Source organism: Corapipo altera, unplaced genomic scaffold (assembly GCF_003945725.1).
Source record: "Corapipo altera isolate COAL_440 unplaced genomic scaffold, ASM394572v1 0, whole genome shotgun sequence".
Taxonomy (NCBI): Eukaryota; Metazoa; Chordata; class Aves; order Passeriformes; family Pipridae; genus Corapipo; species Corapipo altera.
The window spans coordinates 10,582,711-10,604,337 of record NW_020884872.1 but is presented as its reverse complement, the minus strand read 5'-3'; the positions used below and the strand labels follow the sequence as shown (position 1 = coordinate 10,604,337).

The window sequence follows — 21,627 nt, the reverse complement described above, 5'->3', positions numbered from 1 at the left end:
AACAAGTTGCTGGGGTTTCCCCATCTGTCCCCTCACCCTGAAGCAAGTCTGACAGTCTTAGGGCATTCATAATCATGCATCTGGATGACAGGCAGTGTCATACTTCAAAGATGCATTTTTCAAACCATATACTCCTTATCCACTTTTATAGTACTAAATCCTGCCTCTTGACAGACAGCCATGTAGTTGCAGCCCAAACGAAACACTAATACAGAGAGATGAGCTAAATAAGAGTTCTGCTGAAGTCCACACATTGGGTGTTTGTTGGGGTTTAGTGTAGTACCTCATAGGAGTTCTGATGGGTCTGGCTTACATCATGTCAAGAAGAGAGTACTGCTACTGGAAAACAGCGTTCAGGAGAGGAAAACGTGTCTGATGCACTGGATACTTGCATTTGTATAAATTCAAATACCCCCTCTCCATCCCAGCTTCATGCTGAAGCCAGGCCCACACAGAATGCCTTTACCAGCAGAGCTGTGCTGCCTGTGGCCATGAGGGCACTTTGCTGGGTTGATGACTTTGTGCCTGCACACACCAGACATAGTAGCAGTGCTGCGCTTTCACTGCCTTCATGGGCACTTAGGTGGGGACAGATCTAAAATCTCTGTATTAGCACAGCAAAATTGCTTTGCTGCTTTCTTGTTTCTCTGCATTAAGAAAGGTTTTTGCAGAGCTTGCCTTGGCATTTTGGGCTTGAACTAAATCAGGTTGTTATCAGAGCAATTTCAACAGCAGTTTCAGGGCAAGTCACATAATGCTTCTAACAAATTAGAACAAATACAGTCTATTCCAAAGTATTCTTCAGTGAAGACAAACTTTCCAATCATACGAGAAAGGAATTAAGAGTTTACAAAAAAAAGCCCCCAGTGACAGTATCACTTCATTTGGATCTGTGCACAAGTAAGATCAATTGATTCCTACAGATTCCTTTGTCCTTGGATTGAGCTTTAGTAGCATCCCATATGGTGGAAATTTTCCTAAGAACAAAAAATAAATCTGTTACTGCTGTCATTTTCTTACCAGAGCAGATGTTAAGGAAATGTGGTCCTGACTGTAAAAATGAAGCTCCTGTTTAATCAGTTGAATAACTAGACATTCCTGGCCCTATGTCTCATCATTTAGCAAGGCATATTTCATACACAACAGTCATTTGCATATATATTTATTATGTTATTATGTTCATTTTCAATAAACATACATTTGTTTTCCTTCTTTGACATTTTCATCATTTGCTAGTGCCACCTAGGTTAACATTAAGTAAATGCCACAAGTCACTTGAGAGAAAATAGTAAATGATGGTGCAGTTTTTAAACAACTGCAATATAAACAAACCAAAACATGTCTATATGATTATGGTAAGTTCTGTTTTAAATCTGAAGCTTTTGATTGATTAAAAGTTTAGAGTATAAATTGCATTTTCTGAACAGAGGAGCTTTCTTAATCACATTTTTCCCTTTGTTGAAAAGTACCATCTGTTTATAATTTAAAAAAAGACACTTGTTGAGTGTGTTAATTTCTTAAGGAATCTCAATTCATTTATAATTAAAGGCACTCACTTGGCAGTTTGACAAACAGAAGCCCTTTCTTTATTCAAGAAACAAGCCATGCACAGGCAGCACACTGAGTCTTGCTCTCTTCCCTTCGTGCATCCCATTACAAGCAGATTCTTGCTTCCAATTAAACCTGGGCCACCTTTTTGGACATTAGGATGTCTGCTGAGATTACACTTTGTGCTTGTGTATCTTCTTGTTGGATATGTACCAAAGGAGTGTTTAACACCATGGTCAATGGGTGTCAGGAACCTGTGGCTGGATCACTCAGGTAACAATCTGGCATTGTTCTGGATCCCATTCAGTTGCCTTCTTTCCTTCATTTTTCTTCCCTTTATTCGCTATCTGTTTTGATATGGGCACACACTGTGTATTTAAATGGCTCAAAATAAGACTAACCATTTCTTGCTTGACCATTGCTGTGTGGGAAATGTCACTAGTTTATTAATTATTCTGCTGTATTTCCTTTTTTAAAAGTACCTCGTTGTTTATCCCACTAAAGATGAAAAGGGCAGAGTCCCTTAACCCCGGTCAGCTGTGAGTGTAATCATCCTGTTTGCTGTGCTTACAGTTGCATGGAAATTTAAGCCTGACTTTGTACCCATCGAGACCAGTAAGCCTCCTGGGCTTCATCCCATCACCCCAATGAGTGTGTCTGGAAGTCCCTTAGGAGCACAGAGCCAGCCCTGGGAAGCAAAATCATACTTCCCTCTATGTGGTAGCATGAGAAGCCACACACACCAGCTCCACTGACTCCCTCCAGACACAAGGAAATAAAAATATTCTTGCCTCCATTGCTCATTGCATCCAACAGTTTGGCGTTCTCTTTGCTTCCCCTAAAAACTGAGCACACAAGCTGAAGCCATGTGGTTCCAATGCCCCAGCAGAGATGACAGGCTATGAATGCCCCTCTCTCTTTCCATTGTCTGAAATCTGACCTTCCAGAGTACAGCAGGAGTCAGATGCCCAGGGAAGCAGCTGGAAGGGAGGCATGAACTGCCCCCCAGCACCTCCTCTCCTGCAGGGGAACCCCTCCCTGCCCCTGGTGTTTGGGATCTCAGCAGTGGGACCAGCAGCTGGCCCTAAACTCATGCCCAATGTGTAGCACAAGGTGGTACTTTTGTGGGGACTTCAGAGACTTTGAGGAATAATTTTGCACCATTCTCACAAATTCACCTGGGGTCACACCAGGAGTCTGAGATGCTTCTGCTCAGGGCTGTCGCCGCAGGACCTAGACAGACACATGCAGTTTGATCAAATTCCAGCTCCTTAACCAGGATGGCAGTCGTGGTCGTCTCCCACTCAGCCATTCACTTCATGTCAGATTTGCCCAGGGGACGTTTAGAAACCTGCCAGGAATCTTGAAAAAAAATAAAACCAATTTAAAAATCCAGAATACTGCAATTGCACGTGTTTATCAAGTTTCTCAATTAAATTGTGTAAAGGAAGTGGACTTAAAACACTACAAAACTTTTAATTAAAATTTATTTCAGTATGTAGAAGGAACCCACCAACTTTTGTAATTAAATCTTGGCAAAAGGGTTTTAATGGAAAATGCCAGTGCACAAATTGCAGTAATTCTGTAAAGCTACTCAATACGTCTTTCTCTGCTGCTGTCCTGATGGAGTAGGAAGGAGAATTAAAAAACCGTGCCAAAACCTCTCTGCACAAGAGTGGATATTACTCACTTCAAATTCTTTCCTGTTTAATAGAATGCATTAGCTTAACTTTCAGAGGGAGGAAAGTAATATTCTCAGTGGTGAAAAACAGCTGGGTATCATTAACAGCTTCAAAGGGGAGGTGGTGCTTTCATCAATTCCATTTTGCTTCCCTTCCTCCTCCCTTCTGCCCCCTTTTCAGAGCCATAGCTTTCTTTTCCCTGTTCCCACTTAACTGACTCCCAATTACAGCTTTCTGGGAAAACGTAGCTGGATTTTTTGAGATTTCCTTCCATATTTTGACAAGCAAGGCACTGCTGTGCAATGTTCAACAAATTTTCTTTTCCTTTGAATTATGTTCCTTTCCTTTATCTGAACCACCTGGGCAAAAAACAAGACACTGAGAGAAGCCACCCCACACTGTGTGTGCCCGAGCCCCCTTTCTCCTGGCTCCTCCACAAGTGGAGATGCAATTTTGATATCAAAAGGATGTACAACTTTTATTATGTTCCCTCCTTTTTCCATACACAGCTCTTGTCTCCACAACCGTGGCTGCTGCACGCTGTGCACGCTGCTCTGGAGAGCCCCTGTTCTCCCCTCGACCTTCTGGAGCAGAAGGCAGGCTGTGTGCTGGCCTGGCTCTGCCACATCCAAGCTGTCAAAGCTGCATAATTTGAAAAATAATCTGATTTTTAGGGTACCTATGAGAAGGTGGTGGTGGCCAAGCACATTAAAATTTCACAAAAGGCTTGTTTTTCTGCAAGTGCACTCTGACCTCCACCCAGACCAAATACCACTGTTCTCTTACTGGTCACCATTGGTCTCATCCCTTGGCATAACGTGGCGGAAGTTGTCTGGCGCTGCTCCGGGAAGCACACACGCTGTACCTGACTAAGGGCCTGGAGTACATATTTATTAGGCTTAAACCCCTGCTGGTCTGTGATATGTCACTGATAGTGCAGGTAGAAACTGGGGATCAGGGGATAATGGTGCCCTGGGGATAATGCCCTCCTCAGTGACAGCCCCTCTCGGGGTCGCCAGGTCACAGATAAAGTGTTGCACTGGGTTTATTTACAGACACAGCAGGGAAAGGGAAGAAGCAGCTCCCCATTTAACATGCTGGGTTTAACAATCCATCTCTAATGCTTCCTATTTAATGTACACTTCATACAAGACTGGCATCATTTATTTCTAGGCAAAGAACCTGACTTAATGCAATTAGCTCTGTCTTGGGTGGAGAGGGCAGGTGTGACGACGTGGGTGGTCACCCACATCCAGCTTCTACAGGGACCATGGCACACTGACAGATGCCCTCCAGTCCAGACCCTTCTTCCTTGCTTTTTCACTCAGTCTCAAGAATGGTCAAAAAAAACCCAGCAAATCCAAGGGGACATTTTCCTCTTCTTAGTCCAAATCTTCCCCTCTGTGCTGTGTCGGCAGGAGGAAGGACAAATAGAAATGGTTTTTATGTGGTCTAGCTTTTCTTCCTACTGCTTTTCTGTTGTTGTCTTTGCAGACAAAGAAATTTTGGTGGTTTCTGAGAAATAAGAAAGGCTCTGCCTTTTGCAACTGCTGCTGCCTGTTGCTTTCCCCAGGAAAGAGATGTTGGCAAGCCAAGAGGAATTTATTTGGGGCAGTCCAGTAGTTGAAGATCAGATTTTGCAGGATTAGCTCCAGTCAGAGACAAAGTGCCATCATTAAGGATATGTCTGGAAAAGGTCACTAAACAGAATTGTTAACCTGTTTCTCTTTCTTCCCTCATATGGTCAGGATCCAGTGTTATCAGGATATTTCTGTACCCAGTGTTATATCGAAGATGAAACTCCCTGTTTTCCCATACTCCATCACCCAATGCACATATTTTTCTCCTGATTCCTGCTTATCCATTTTGCAATACAAGACTCTGTTCTTTATTCATGCATTAAGAAAGGCCCCAGTGGCACTTCTGGATGGTCAATAAATGAGTTACAGTCAGTGGCATTTGATTACTTACATCTATACCCAAACAGGTTTCAGTGATTCAGCCGTGGGTCTGTGGTGGGAGGTAAAGCTCTTCATTAGTAAACTGCTCTTCCCAGAGGGTCAGGGGTGGATGTTTTTCACTGCCACCAGCCCCCCTGTTACTCCCATCATTTTAACACATAAGGAAAGCCATTACATCTCACCACTGCCCCAGGGATGCTGTGTTTACCAAATGAGGAAGGTGCACATCCTAAGGAGCACAGGCAATAATCAGGATTTATCCCCTTTCTGCAGGAGATTACAGCTGGTTTCACAGCCACTGGTTTTTTGCTTTTCTACTTTCTCCCTCCCTGGGGATCACTTTTCCACCTAATGGGATTGCCATTGTTAACTTTAATTATTTTAATACAAGTTTCTCTATGCTTAGAGCCCTGGATTAAAAATATTAATTGCAGGTATGGTTGTGTGTATATATATATATGCATATTTTAAAGCTTCTGTTTTTCATCTCTTCTTAAGCTCAAGGAGAAGATAAAAATAATTATTTTTTTCAAATCATGTAATGTTTGAGTCGTTGGACTTGGCAGTATGTTTATGTCCTCTAATTGGAGTTTGGAAGACAACCCTCATATAGGTCTGTTGGGTCTACAAGAGATTATACGTCTTTTTATTTTTTTTTCTCTGTGATGCAGAGTAGTGTGAGTACATCAGGATTATTCCACTTGAAGTTAATTATTTTTCCATTACCTCCCTTTGTGAAGTGTTAAAAGAGAAACTTACACTATAGGGCTTCATACATTTATATGTCAAATACATAATTTTTATATAATCTTTAAGGTCCCTTCTAACCCAAACCATTCTACAATTCTATTGCTTTAAATTCTACAAGATACATCAACACTTTCCTGACAATATTTAGGCTCCTTTCACCCAGCACTGAAACATGGCTGAGTTTTGCTGTGGAGTGCAGCTGGAGTTTAAAGCAAATGCATCAGGTTGTTGGTATCTGCTACTGAATCTCTATTTGAAATTGAAGGGAGAGTATAGGTCAGTGTGCTGGGATAGCAGCAAATGTGGTACCTCTCATTTGTAATAGGTACAGACCTTTGACATGAACTTTTGGAACTTTCATATAAATCCAAAAATGTGTGGAATGCAAAATACAGCCTGTGCTTTAAGTAAGTTGTTTTTTGTCTACGTAAGCTGACTTTTGTGTAAGTATTTAAAGGGTGAAGTGTCAAAACTAGAGCAAATATCATAATATGCCTTTCTGAGTTGTGAACCCCTGGCACCTTGATTTTGCAACTAAACAAAACTATTGCTGCCATTTGGTAGCTTACGAGCCTTGTAACAAAACAATGAAGAAAGAGTTTATCTCTATTTTATTTATAGCTGAACCATGATTTAAGAAAAATAAATATTTGTAAACCAAAAAATGTCTAGTCATTACTTTTGTTGCATTTCCTCTTGCGCTTTTCCCATCTTTTAGTTGAAGGACAGGAAAGGATTTTAGTTTCCCCTGATGGCGGATTTTTTGTCTTTCAGGACAGGCAAATGAAAAAAATTGTACCCAGATCAAAGTGCTGGATGTAAGAGCTCTGATCCAGGGAAATGTCTTTGTTCAGAGAAGGTTTTTAACTGTATTTTAGTGAGAAAGAAGTAAGTGTGTTCTGTGTTTCCAGAATAAAAAATCAGCTTTGACCAATTTGCAGCCTTAGTCCTTCTCCCCAGGAGGGAGAGGAGGTCTGGGTTCCTTGATGAAGGAGAACAATGAATATGCAGATCCACTACAGCAGTCTCCTAAAGGATTGTCCTTTTAGGAAACTTAGTAAAATGAACAGAAGAAATTGAAATAAGGGAAATCTTGGTTTGTATCTCACATCCCAGACTTTGAAATATAGGGTGCCTGAACCAAAGTGAAACCACTAAATGTAGGGACAGGATAGCAACACTGGATTAAGAATTTTTCAGTGGAAAAAAAAAAGAAGTTAGAAAAAGTAATAAATGTTTAATTGTCTTTAATTCTAACAGGAGCTGAGTCAATAATGGGAAAGGTACCAAAAATTTCTGTATCTCAGTATTGATTTTTATGTTATATTTATCCTTTGAAAGTCACTAGCAGGTCATTACTGAATTGGATAGAAGAGCCTTTTACCAGCCTCAAGGTATTTGTTACTCAAGGTTACAGTGACCCTTTATTTTTGGAAAACCATTAGTTCCACATAGTATGCAAGGAAGAACAGTCCCAGCTGTCAGACAACAAACCTGAAGTCTCTGTTGCTGCCTGTGAGGGTTCATACCTCATCCTTTATGTTTGGAAAGAAGGAGTTTATTTTTTTAGCCTAACAAATAATTTATTAAGTTTGGCTTTTCAGTTAATCATTACCCAGCATTGTACCATTAGCTGATTTGTGACCCTCATTATTACGATTTTCTGTTAAACCTGTGGGATTTACAGGTTGGACCCCTGTATAAATAAATTCTGGACTAACCAAGATTCTGTAAAAGAAAACAAATACCAGATCAATGCCTAAAAATTCCCCCCTCCCCTGAGGACAATTGACAACCTCTGCATTTGTGTGTGTGTTTTCAGGGCTTGGGCCGTTCACTCCCGAGTTTCCCACACAGACCCTCCAGCCAAAGGACAACGTGCAGCCCTGTTGTAGCAGCAGTAGCCAAAATTCCCACTGTGCAATGCTTATTTTACAACTTATCTATATGAGATTGCCAGCCAGCCTTCTGTTTAATTACAGTTTAAATTTAGATGCATGCTTTTACAGTCAGAAAAGAAATTTCTCTATCCTTTTTCTCTTTCAATATCTCATTTCAGTGCCAGTTTTTCATTTCCCCCTCTGCTTGATGACTACACTTTCTCTTAGAGTTAGCTCTTTTTTTTCTTCTGTTGCTTCACGAAGAATACTAAACATACAGTAGGATATAAAGAACTAGGAAACCCCCAAGTTAATCCTTCTATCTAGTTATACTTTACAGCTTCATTTCAGTTTTTCCTTTACCAGCATCATAATAAACTGCTCCAGGTAAATTTTTTTCCTCAACAGAAATTAAATGCTTTTGTTGGGGTAAAAAAGGGAATTGTTCAGGGAATTTTAAATTAAAGTCTTGACATTTCATAATAAATTTACTAGAAATGCTGACTGTGAATGAGATTAAGGGGAACATGCCAGGAAGGGCTGTGCAAACCCCTGACACTGACTGGCTTCATCCAGTGAGGTACCAGTAAATAGCTCCACCGGGAATCCTGTGCATAAAGCAAGACTAAATTGGCTAAATTAATTCTGTGTTGTTTTGGGGAGTTGTGAAGATTAAGGGGAAAAAAAAAAGCAAACCCCAAACCCCCCTGCCACCAGTGGTTTATTCCTCATTGATTCTCCTTTTTAGCAGGTAAAAGATGATCGGGATGTTAAAAATAGCATGGTATTTATAATTTATTCAGTTGTTTTTCTTTCAGGTTTTGGTGCCCCAGTTAATAGAAGTGGTGTTCAGGCTTTCTTTGAAGAAAAATATTTTCAAACTTTTCCTGCAGTTAGGGATTTTTTGACAAGGGCTTTGTGCTGAGTGTCTGCTTCAATAATTCTGTAAACTGCAGTAAAAGAGAGTTACACTGAACCTGAAACTCAACTGTAGCACCTTTTATATTCTTCCAGTGTGTGATGTCTGCGATTTACATAGAATCTGCTGTGAAGCTTTTTTTCCTCTTTGTGAAAAAGAAATGCTTCTTTTGGTCTTTTAATCAGAGAACTCTTTGCTGTTTCTTACGTAAATTGATGGGGTTTGCCAGACAGAATGGGAAAAATTTAATTTGTACAGTTTCATTTCTTCTCAGTTTTGAAGGATGTGATTATTTCTGTTTATCTTTTCTGAAGATTGTAGGTCTTCAGGCAGGGATCTTTAAACAGTAATTATTGCTGTCAGAAGGAAAGGGAGAATAAATGGACTGCTAGGTATTTGCTATTACCTTTGAGGATATTCAGCCTTGTTCTAAATGCCTTGTCATTATGTTTACAAGATAAAGTAACCTCTGTGTTTTGGCACCAAATTCTGCTGCCTTTCTTAACGTACATAGTCTGAGCTGCCAAAACAAGTACCAAATAGATTGAAAAGGATGCACTGAGATCTGTGGAACACATGGCCAAAAAAATGTTTTTTCTTACTGAACAGAGAACTGAGCACATGAACCAAAGAGACTTTTTCTATTAATACTCTTCACTAAGTTCCCATTATTGCAAAGGTGGTTTAGTGCTAAAAATCAGAAATTGCACTAATATTAGAGCTGCTTTATTCCATATTTTCCTGTGAAATAAAATTGACTTCTATAAATAGATAAAACTGCATGTTCCAGGCTAACACATTTTTACTCTACGTTGTAATGTCTGTAAGTACCACAGTTCAGATGTTTCAAGAACCCACATCAAACACTGAATGCTGGACGCCACGGATATTGAATTCTCCTAAATATTCCTGTAAAGTATGTTAAGAGAGGGGGTACAAGTATGGGGTGAGCAGTGACACTTTGCTGCTGGCAGAGGATGTTGGCTTCAATGCTCTTCCTCTTGGGAAGAAATTCTTTACTGTGCGGGAGGTGAGACACTGGAACAGGCTGACAGAGAAGTTGTGGATTCTCCATCCCTGGAAGTGTCCAAGGCCAGGTTCAATGAGGCTTTGAGCAACCTGGTCCTAGAGAAAAGTATTCCTGCACATAGCAGGGTGGTTGGAACTAGATGATTTTTAAGGTCCCTTCCAACCCACAGAATCATCCTGTGATTCTATGATTCCCTGGTCACAAAACTTGGAGTGGTAATAGGGAAAAGCCCAGCTTTGGCTACATTTTTGTATAATTCATAAGATGCTGATTTTTCAATATAACTGAGAAAGATATTATAATGTTCAGTAATTTTGAAGTTTATCAATACAAGAAAAAATAAATTAGTATAATTGGAACAAAATAGAAAGCTAAAAACAGTCAGGTTCAGATTGATAAACCTTGGTTAGGCCTTCCAAATAAATGGGTAAGAAAATCTTTTTGTAACTGCTTTCATATAACTGTGGTGCATGATCAGTATTGTGCCTCTCTAATGTTGTCAAGTTGAGAGGAAGATGCTTGTATTTCAAATTTCCTTACTCTCTTCTTTTTGAGAGGAGTGGCTTGAACCATGAAGGATAACCACTACCAGCAAAATGTTAGTTGCAATGTCTTGAATACAGTATTTCATGTAAATAACTACACAAAGGTAAGAACATTTCTTTCTCTTGTTTTCCTCACTATCATCTCACTCTTCTCACACCTGACTACTGAATATTGTAAATAAAAAAAAGGAAGTGGCTGTAGTTTCTCACAAATTCTGTCACTCAAGTCTTAATCTGAGACATAGCAGATCCCCTTTTGCTTCAGCAGGACCTGCGTGCACAGCTATAGAATTGAGCTCCCAAATACTCCCTTCTGACCAGGCATGGAAAACAGGCAGCAGTCAGCTACACAGCACTACACAGGCACTACCTGACACTCAGATGCCTTTAGCGAGAACACACTGCACTTGGGTCAGTGCAGCTTCAAAATGGGTAGTTCAGACTGGCTGCCCCAAAATCAGAGACAGAGGGACAGAGGCTCTGAGAAGCAACCAAGATCATGAGAGGACCCTGTGTCTGAGGTGGTGCTGGGATTTCTGAATCCTAGTGGAACAGCACAAGTGGGGATGTCTTTCCCTAGGAAAGTGGCATGACAGGTGTATCAAACACATCCAGATCAGACACGTCCGTGTGTCTGTCATGCACTGAGTCTGCAGCATCAGTGACCTGCAGGAGCCCAGCGAGGCCTTTGCCTGCAACTGCCAAAGGCAGGTGGAAAAACGTGACAGCTGAAGTGCATGACCTGAAAACAACCTGGATGTCTGCAAAAATTAAAAAAAAAAAAACAAAAACCCTGACAAAACAAAATGTATCTGTGGGAGAGACTAAGTTATTCCTTTGGATATGGAACAGATCCCTCATTTGTCAGGCCAGAGAATTTCTTTCAAAGCAGTTTCTCTTGTAGAACAAATCTGATGTCAGTAGAATTTGTGAGCTGGAAAAATAGCAAAGTGGTTATCTTTCACTTTCAGTTTTAAGGAACAGCTTTGAAAACCACTGGGAGACATTTACACACTCTGCATCTATTGCTGTAATAAACACGCTTTCCTTTTTAAAGCCAAGTTTCACCACGTGGGAATTCCACGCACTTGGTGATTTTTAAAGCTCATGAAAACATCTCTATTTCCCTCCGTGGTGGATAGATGATCTGAGTCACAACCAGAACACATTTAAACAGTGTAGCCATATTTAGCATAACACCCTGCCATTATCCTGCTGTCACTGGTATCCATTCTGGCCCTTCCTGGGTTTACGTTCTCCATTCTCCTGAACAATTGCACCTTCTCAAGTGCCTTTCTGTGGCTACACACACCAGTGGTGTGGAGTGGCCAAACCCTGCAGCGTGATGGAGACAGGGCTGCAGATGCTCTGTGCCCTCACGGTAGATCAGGAAAAGGTCTGATCCCACGTTCCCCACAGTCACATGGACACAGGCAGGTGGGATATACAGGTATGGATACGTGTGGCTGGGCACAGATCCATGCAGGGAACACACTTCACAAACACAGATAGCACCAGGGGTCTTGTCCCAGTCCCCTTCAGTGGGCCAGGATGGAGGTCTGGCAGTGGGAGCACACACAGACACATGTCCCGTGTGGATCCCCTGGCAGCTGGGATGACACAGGGTGTCTCTGGGATCTACCCCAGCTCCTCACTCTCCCCAGCTGCTGGTCCCTGTGCTTGTGTGCACTTGTGTTTTCCTCCAAAGGCTTCTCAGTCTCCTTGGCAGACGTAGGGGATCCACCCATCCTGACCTAGAAGTACAGCCTGGATCCCAATAATCTTAACCCCTGCAGTGTGGATACCTTGTCAATGCAATAAGCCAATTCCATTCCATTCCCAGTGAGTGAGAGTATATTTGGAGGGCACCAGGACATGGCAGTGCTCAGAGACCGATGACCTCAGTGACTGGAGTCTCAGCATTGATCCAGGTAGATCAGAAAGATAAGAAGGCACAGTGACCATTGCTTCTCAGTTCTACGTATCAAAACCACAGAGCTGGGATTGAAATAGTCAGCCTGTCATGACACAGAGTTGAATTCCTACTAAGAATTTATCAGAAAAAATAGACACCATAACAAATCAGAAATTCGCAGGCTTTGCACCTCAGTTTCAGTGAAGGGTTTCCCCCTATATTTAGGGATTAACTAACAACCTAGGAAAGAGCAAATAAAAAATACATTGATACAGTTAACACATTTCCTCCCTAATATTAAATTCAGAGAGAACTTGAAGTTCTACGTGAACAGTAGCACCTACAAACTGCAGCAGTCACCATTCCAGATAGAATAACATCTCAAAATAGTGTTCCAATAACAGTTATTTTTCATGACACATCCTGCATGCACACAGCTGTTCAACACTCAGAGTTGACTTTAAATGCTCGTAGTTAACCTATTTCACTTCTAAGAGTCTCCTTCGTTTATAGAATTGCTGCTGGAGAGAGGGCAATGCTCATTCAGTGAACATCCACACCAAGAACTGTTGTTCATTCAGAAAAATTTTGCTATCCATCAGATAACCTCAGCTAAGGAAGCATCAAATACCTGGAGAACCAACTTGGGTTAGGATATATTTCATCTTGGACTAGAAGTGGAAAACAAGCAACTGGGAAAATATGACAGAATATTTAAAGGGCATGTTTGGTAAGTTTAATAGTGCTGAAGTTGAAAATAAAAAGGATCTTGTTATCACTCTCTTGAATGATGGCCCTTAGTTTTAACACCGTAATACATGGACTTCCAAATGGGTGCTGTGCATACAAATCACTTATCACGTGAATAAAAAGCTAAGTCCAACATATGCATTTTAAAAATAAGCCTATTTCAAATATCTCACTTCACCATATAACACAAGGTATGTAAATTTTGCTGGCAGTTGCTGTTCTACCAGAGATAACAATTCTTCCCATCAGCACTGGCTCGAGTTTCCTAAAAGAGCACCAGGGTCAAGGCAGCCAGTCTGCTTCTGTTACATTAAAAAGCAATGGTAAAGCCTGCAGTGAGTTTCAAAATTACATGTGTTAAGATCTGCTTTACAGATTAATAAAGTACTTATGTGGTTCTTTGTCTGTGATACAACACTGACCTGAGGTACCAGTGTTGTGAAGAAGAATGTGAACATACACACAGCTCGTTACCCACTGACTGCAGCTTTGAAGTTTTCAGAGGCTGAAGGATGATCAGGGGCAGCTTTGTGGTCGTATATTAGTCATCATTATTAGTCAAAAAAAAAAAAAGGAAAAAGGATAAAGGAACATCTGTTTGGCTTACAAACAATCAGTCTTGAGACAAATGGAGCAGGGGAATTTAAAATCAGTTACCTGGAACAGCAACCAAGCCATCAGGCTTCAGTATCTGCAGTGATGAAAGATGACCAAGGCTTTTGGCCACCACAGCTGTTCATCACAAAGAAAGCAAATCATGTACACAAACTTAATCAGAGGAAAGGATGCACAAGCCTCCATAAAGCCACAAGTCATTGCCTGCAAAGTTCTCTCAGACCCTGCTTACTCTAAACTCACATATCTGCCTGGAAAGCGTATTTGACTGTCATTCTCCGCCTCCTTGGATTGTGGGTGGACACTTGGCACTCTCCAGCACACAGGGTAATTTGCAAAGAGACTCACTTATATTGCCAAAAGCAATTTCTGCTTTGCCAAGTCATTAGAATTAATTGAATAGGCTCAAAAGTAGAGAAGAGTAATTTCAGGTGAAATGAAATATAAACCCCCATGTCGGAAATATGCAAGACTGGCTCAGGACACTCGAGAACAATCCAGCAGAGAGTCCTTGAGAGCTTGGGATGAATATTTATCAAGCTGTGTCTTACATCTTTGATGCAGGGCAGGGAAGCCCCAACTTTTTCCGACTCAAACCCACAACGTTCAGGCATCTCCCAAACCACCTTGTCCACAAGGGTGAGGAATGTCTGGTCCTGATTTTTGGTTGGTGTTTATTCTTTCCCAAAAGGCCAAGGATCTTTCCTGCTATAGTAACACCTACCCCTCGGATGCCTCACCTGCAAGCAGGCCCCGTGAAGCAATGGCCAGTGGGCCAGTGCACCAGAGGGCCATACCAGTCTGCAGCCAGAATTATCATTTTCAAACCTATGGAAACCTCTTCAACTAGCTATTTTTTTTTCCTGAAGTAGTCCATATTTTTCCTAAAAAAAATTGCCACATGCCTAAACTTCTTTTCCTAAAACACTTCCAAAAAAATAAGAAGCCTTTAAGTCAAAAGCAAAGCAGCACCTGTGTTGCAGGTCTCTCATTCACAGGCTTTGTTCCTTTGTTTCTAAAGCAGTAACAGAAGCCTATCTACTTTTTTTTTAAGCAAACCTGGCAAGAGAGCTTTTAACTTCAATACTGTCACAATGGTTTGGGAATAAAGGAAAATTAATTTGTCAATATCTTTGAAATGGAACTCGTAAAAGCAGCAAACAGATGCCAAGTTTAAAGTCTTGCCTATCCAGAAAGAAAGTATCTGAAGAGTGTGGAGTTTTTATGAATGTATTTTCACTTTATAGTTTATTTTTTTTAATCAATACGTACTGTTTTCTAGAGACAGAACATTTTGTGAAACAAAGAGATGCTCCTGCAAAACATGCTACAAAATCACAGACCCTCCAGCTAAAAATTAACAGAGCCCCTTCTCTAACAACTTCACAAGGTTCCCACAAAACATCAGGTAACCTATTCAGAATGTAATACTTTGAGTCCACCTGTTCAATCAGGTATCTAAATCACCTCCTTCCAAAAAGTGCACTTACAATCAGAGAAGGTGCAATTAAAGAATTTAAAGCACTTACCCACCACACCATGGATCATCCTGACTGATTAGAAGCAGCAGCACTTAATTCCAGGAATACTCACCAGATCACAGGGTAAATCATCTCTCGATGAGCCACAGGTTTAAGACATGGTCCACTACTGTCAAAACCAAGCAATTCTGAGGAATAAATAAACTAGTTTTATGCAATTCAGGCAGACCCTCCTCCTCCTCATGACTTCAGGGAAAAAAAGTGACCACTCAGCTGTTAGACCCACATCTTTTAGCTTTGCGTGGTCTCCATCAGCACAATACACTTTACAAGCACCTTAACTTCTTTACAGTTTTTTAAAAAAATTGACTTTCAACTGCAATGATTTCTAAAGCAAAAGAATCAAATGCTTGATTAAAATATAAACCCGTCCTGAAATTGTGATAAATTCAATTCAGCAAAAGGCATGCAGAACCAAATTCTTACCTATGTTTACTGACCAAAGCCCAAACCCGAGACTGCAGCAGGTTTCTTAGACGAGAACGCGGTGAATGACAAACTGTGTGTGAGCAAAACAGGGCTGCAGCACAGCTGTGGAGCTTTCAAGGTTTAGATCATGCTGAGCTGATACAATCGAGGCAACTGAGAAGACAGACCAATGAAGTGCCTATTTGTGCATTTCCAGTTCTCCACCCTCTCCCAGAGCAGTGCCTTTCTGTGGAGGTTAGAGCACGAGATGAACTCCTGTAATCCAGATACTCAGTATCACTGCTGATAAGCAGGAAAGTCTGTCAGCCAGGCTACAACCCAAAGCAGGTAAGGTGACTTCTTTAATAACAACTTTACATTCAAATATAAGAGAGAAGTGGTAAGCTCAACTTCACACTCTGAACACCCCATCTGTTTCCATACCAGAAGCTGCACAGAATATCCAACATCTAAAAGGGGCTCCTGCTTATCCACATCCATGGGAACAGGATTTGGAACCCAGTTCATTATTCAGCAAACGCCTAATGAGCACCTAAACAAAAATCCCAGAAGCCCTGAAACAAATGTTCAAGTGGGAGACAAGAAACAAATCAGGCTATGGATGCCAAAAATGGCTGTATTTTTTAAATGTTTCCAACTACATACAAGAACAAATGCAGGATGTGATGTTTGCTTAGTTTTATTAATTTATTTTTGCAGGAATCTGCAACTTGGAGTATGCACTTTCTGGAGGTACCATGCATGCATAGCCTCTGAATGCTTTTATACAATTTCATCTCTTAGTAATAAGTTCATTCACAGCATACACAAATCTAGAATGTAGACACCATATATACAGGATTAAACAAGATCGTGTCTTCTTTCTTTAATGAAAAAATTTAACAGGGTTTCACACAGTAGGAAGTATGGATTAGATACACTGGTGCCACCATAAATAAATAAGTTTCAAGAACACAGTTTTTTAAAATTGGTTTCAAAGGTACTGGAAATCCAGGATTATAATATTGCATTAATGCCACTGATTTCTGATTATTCAAATCCAAGAAAAATATTTGCATTTATGGACATGAACAGCAATGAAAGGCCCAACTGAAGAAATGTGGCAAAATTCAGTTATGTCTGGGTTCACATAATATTGACATTTTGAAACGAAAACAAATGCAGCAGCACATAGAGACAGTACTGACTACAACATGTGATATCTGTGCCTTCTTTCCTTGTGGGATTTAGAGTCATGGAGTATAGAGCACGTAAATTCTGTGGTACCAAACGAGCTCTTGAATTGTTTGTGTCCAACTGTCCGCATCAGGATAGTCATTTTCACATTCTAAGGTACAGCACTGAATTCTAAAACAAAAACTATCATCCTGAGGACAAGCTTGTTTTTAACATATTTAATATTCTCACATTCTTTTTTAAAACATTCTTTATTGGTTTTATTTTGTCCCCATTTCAACTCAAGTATTTCTATTTCTGTTTCAAGGGATTTTACAATCAATATTAAAAGTATTTAGGAACTGAAGTGAGAGATGTATAGCTGGGACAGAAAAAGTAACTGAAAGAAAAGTTGGATTTTTTTTAAAAAAATGTGATTCAGTAGCATATCATAATCAGAAAGTACTGAGACCAGCTCTTTTAAGAATTATTACACCTTTTCACCACACCTCCCATTTTTCAAGGGAAACACACACATACCACAGACACACAGATACACAATTCAATCTGATCTAAGACTACATTTTACAAAGTACTTCCTTTTGCTTGACTTCCCACCCCTTTCCTCTTCACCCAAACAAGACTAATAATTACATCAAAAGAAAAGCAGATCCAAAGTTCAGGATTTCTTTTGGTTTACTATGTTCTGAATAGTTTTCCACAAGCCCCACTCTAAATAAACTTTTAAAGAACTACAGTAGTATCCTATAATTAAAGGGAATTCATCTTAATAGCACAGTAAATATAAAATAAGCTTTATAAAATTTCAATGAACAGTGAGATCATTTTGAATAACTGAATGTCCAAGTCAGTTACAAACTCTACCAATCTAGTAGCATGGTTGAGGGAAAGCTCAGTCATTAAGGAAAAAAGAAAACACAAGTAGTGCATTAACTCAACACAACAGCATCAGCATCCCACCATTCTCACACACACACAGGTTGTACACAATACAGTGCATTTTGTATGCCAGCTGACATTAGGGTTTTATGTGCATTCAATAAATATTACATAAACCAATCTTTTTGGTATAATCTACAATTCAGTTGGGATGTGAATGGCATCACCTGCTTTCAGAAGGAAAATGGATCTTCCCATATTCAAAATACAATTTATATTCTAACAAACCAGCAATATTGAAGCACCATGTAAAGTCTACTATTCATGTTTGAGTATGGGCATTTACAAGTAAAAGAATACAACTGAGAGGTGTGGGTGTTGGGTTTTTTTCTTCTTTTTTTTGTGTAAGCAACAAATGAGAGTAATTGAAAAACCAGGGTAAAATTATTGGTACAAAGGAATTCTTTTTCAATTTAGCAGTGCTTGCTCACTCTTCCAAAAAATATCTTGCTGTCGTGGCAGCCCTTCCTTCTCTTCCTCTGGTGAAACTGGACCAAGATTTGCAAGTCTCCACATATTGTTATTGTAGCTTAGGGAATTAGTGCACTGGATGTATATTTTCACCACCCCCCCTTCAAAAGTAGCATCTATTCTGTCTGAAAATGGCACAACTATATTTTTGCTTGACACACCTACTCTCATTTGCTGACTGTCACTTCAGTTGCTATCTTTTTGTAATTCCAGCAAAAACAAATGGTTCTAGAACTTCAACAGAAGTACAAATTAACATAAAATTGAAATAATACAAAGGCAAAGGCATCAGGATAGAAAAGTCATGAAGTTACTGGTATTGTTTTGGGTAATTCATTATACAGCTGATAACAGCAATGCTTCTGGCTCATCTGTTTTCTAGTTATCTCAGTTTTGTCAGACTGCCCACTGACATGCACAAAATTGGTATCTGCCTTCTGATTTCATTTGACAGTAATTTTTTTACTGCTTTCCACATGTGATGAGCTCCCCCCACAGAATTATAAATCATCAGGAAGGAAGGAAAGCTATCTCTGATGCCTTTGACTTTGTTTTGCTCATCAGTGGTGCACACTGATTGCTGGATCTCTCTTAGCTTATTTAAAATTATCCTGAAGATTTAATTAGCGCAAGAACATATTGAAAACTGCCAGATAAAATATTGGTTCCTCTTCTAAGATCAATAGTTTGGTTCTTACTGTTGTTTTTATACTGTGGGGAGAGAAGACGCCAGATTGAGCAATGCAGTCAAGATGAGTTTTCCTCCACCCACCCCTTGGCAAATACTGCTTTATTTTAAATAAGGATTCAGACACATGATTGTTCTACCACAGCTTAACATGTTATCACACATCAAGTGAACTGTGGTAATTGACCATATGGATGTGGCTGCCATGAACTAAGAACAGCTTAAAAGGTAGTAATTTAAAACTGCCCTGGCAAGGTTTAGCTGGCAAACTTTGCCTTACAGTCGGAAAGTCAATTACCATAACTCAGCTGAGGTGCTTGGTCACCTCTGAATTGTGATGAAGTTACACCACAAAAACTCAAATGCACTGTACCAGTCTCTGACCAGTACACAGGAACATCCCACTCAGTCACACAGTTGTGTCACAGTCATTCAGCTGCCCAAACCCAAGTTCGAGTTCACAAGTATCGAGTGTTTTATTACAGCAACCTGAAGCATTCAAACAGATTGAACATCACCTTTATAATACAGTATATCATATGCAGAAAAGTACCAATACGATTTTCAGTTGCAAGTCTCGTGTTCTTCAACCTATGACAAGAATTTCCTGACCACAATAAAGAGAAAGCAGTGTGTAATTTTTCAGGATCTGGCATCTGCTATTTTGTACAGGCTGGTTTATTACCAATGTGCAAATAAATCTTTACTGAAGAGCTGATTAATTATTTTTCAGCTAACTTTGATCTGGGGCACAAAGTACCTTCTGTGCTGTAAACATCATGAATTCTTCACAAATTGGAGGCTGAAAAGGCCTAAGGAACTCTTCGGTACAAACTCTTCTCATACACAACCATGGCTGAGCTCAAGTCTTGCAAACAGAATTTGGAGTAGCCTGTGTTTGGCATATGTCCCCGTGCTGTTACACAGCACAGGTTTAGAAGATTGTTGTATATAAAAGCATACTTTTAGCTTTGAAACACGACGGCCCAATGAAAGCATGCAGCAGTATTTTCATCTGTAATGTGGTAGAATTCATTCTCGGTTTATTACCAGTGTTGACACAGCCAGGTGAGCACTGTACAAGCAAACAGGATTGTAAAAAATTACCTCTGATTAAACTCTCTGTAACACTCATACGGTTTCTCATTTAGTCACCTCAGGTTACTATTTCAAACAGCAATTTTTTGTAGACATAAGTTACCCTGAAAAAAAGCAGCAATTACAAATACCCTTCTCCTTGTTTTTTTTTGTTTTTGTTTGTTTAAACATTGCAAAATTTATCATTGCATTTACCTGTCTTCTTTTTCAGTAGCTTACAATCTAGAAGCACAGGGAGCCTTTGTTTTCCAGCTAGCTGGGGCCAGGATAAGTCAGCTCTGGCTCTTCAGTTTTCCTGGTTAAGTGTAACACTTCACACCATTACTAAGAGTCCTATAATTTTTTTTTAAAAAAACAGTAGTTTTGGGTTGGGTTTGTTTTTTTTTTTTAGAGCCACTAAGCAGTAACTATAACCACAGGACTAAACACCAGTAGTTATTCGCTTTCCTGCATACATTCTTCTCAAAATTAATCCTTGTACATTTTCAGGTTTCATTTTCTGCTCCACTCACTGCAATGGGAAAGAATTTAACCCTTAACTTATTTATCTTTTAGTGTAGCAGAAGCAGAAACATCTTAACACATTACTCCCACCCCTTGCAATATGAAGATTGTTGACTGGCAAAGGCCGGGCAGATGGACTGAAAGGTTCCCCATGTTTCCTTCTCCTACAGCTGTCGGCTTGAGAGCCTGTTTTCAACCCAATGCAGCCCCTTCCTGAATTTCAGGTGTATCGTGGCATCTCACACTGTTCACAGCGATTCAGTGCTGGGTGATTTAGAAAGGTGCAGCTACCACAATTCCATGGAGCCCCTTCAAAGTCTTCATCTCTTGGCTGAGTCCGTGGAGTCTGTTTGGAGCTATTTTGATGCTCTAAAGAAAAGCCAAAAGAAAACATCTTATTTCAGAAGAGAAGGATTATGGTCAAGATCATACTTCTGGTTGGTCACCTATGTAAACAGTCTATTTTAAAACGAACATGGAAACCTTAACATTAGAGGTCTTTTCCTCAAGCACTTCTAATTTGGTTTGTGAAATCTGAATATTTAAAGTATTTCACTTCTGTAAAGAGTCACCTAACCATAACATCTTAAAAACAAAAAGAGCACTCACCACTGCTAGGTCACTGATACTGCTCAAGGTTTACTGGTTTAAAACATACAAAGTTTGTTACGGGCACTGCAACACCAACCTGTTAAGGAATGACTTCACAGGTTTACATAGAGCAGTCTATTACCAAATTTTAAATTCCAATAGCCCTACTTTATCTGAAGAGAAAAACTACTTCTAACTTAGATTCTTCAAATAGTCTGACAATACACTTTTTCTGCATCTTTTCTAGCATTTATCCAGGCTGAAAAAAATACAATATAAAAATAAAACTATAGGCCTGTTTCAAAATAAAACAACGACTTTTCTTCCTCATGGCTTTGCAGCAGGAATGTGTGTATGGGAAGCAGTATTTAAGTCTCCTTTCACTCATAAAATCGGCATGTATGCAAATCATACATGAGGTCTTAACCCACAGAAAGACTTGGTTTTCCACATCTCCTACCACCACTCCAAGACCTCAGGTTATCTACTAAAAGTGATAAATACTCCCAAGACAATGTGTAAGAGCACAATGTTGCACAAACTGTTAATATTCAAAACAACATTAACGCATACCTAGAAGGTAAGGTTAAGACAC

The 21,627-nt window shown here is 39.9% G+C and overlaps 1 protein-coding gene across 5 annotated transcripts in view; it reads right to left on the bottom strand.

Annotated features, from left to right (window-relative positions):
- Positions 1 to 16,238: 16,238 nt before the first annotated feature.
- TAB3 (TGF-beta activated kinase 1 (MAP3K7) binding protein 3) overlaps positions 16,239 to 21,627 on the bottom strand; it is a 44,369-nt gene continuing 38,980 nt past the window's right edge. For 4 of the 5 annotated variants that reach the window (XM_027636538.1, XM_027636522.1, XM_027636529.1 and 1 more), the window contains one exon: positions 16,239 to 20,810. In XM_027636538.1, coding sequence (XP_027492339.1) covers positions 20,662 to 20,810 — 149 coding nt within the window. In that variant the 3' untranslated portion in view covers positions 16,239 to 20,661. The remainder of the gene's footprint in view (positions 20,811 to 21,627) is intronic. The other variant, XR_003526552.1, reaches the window with a different exon arrangement.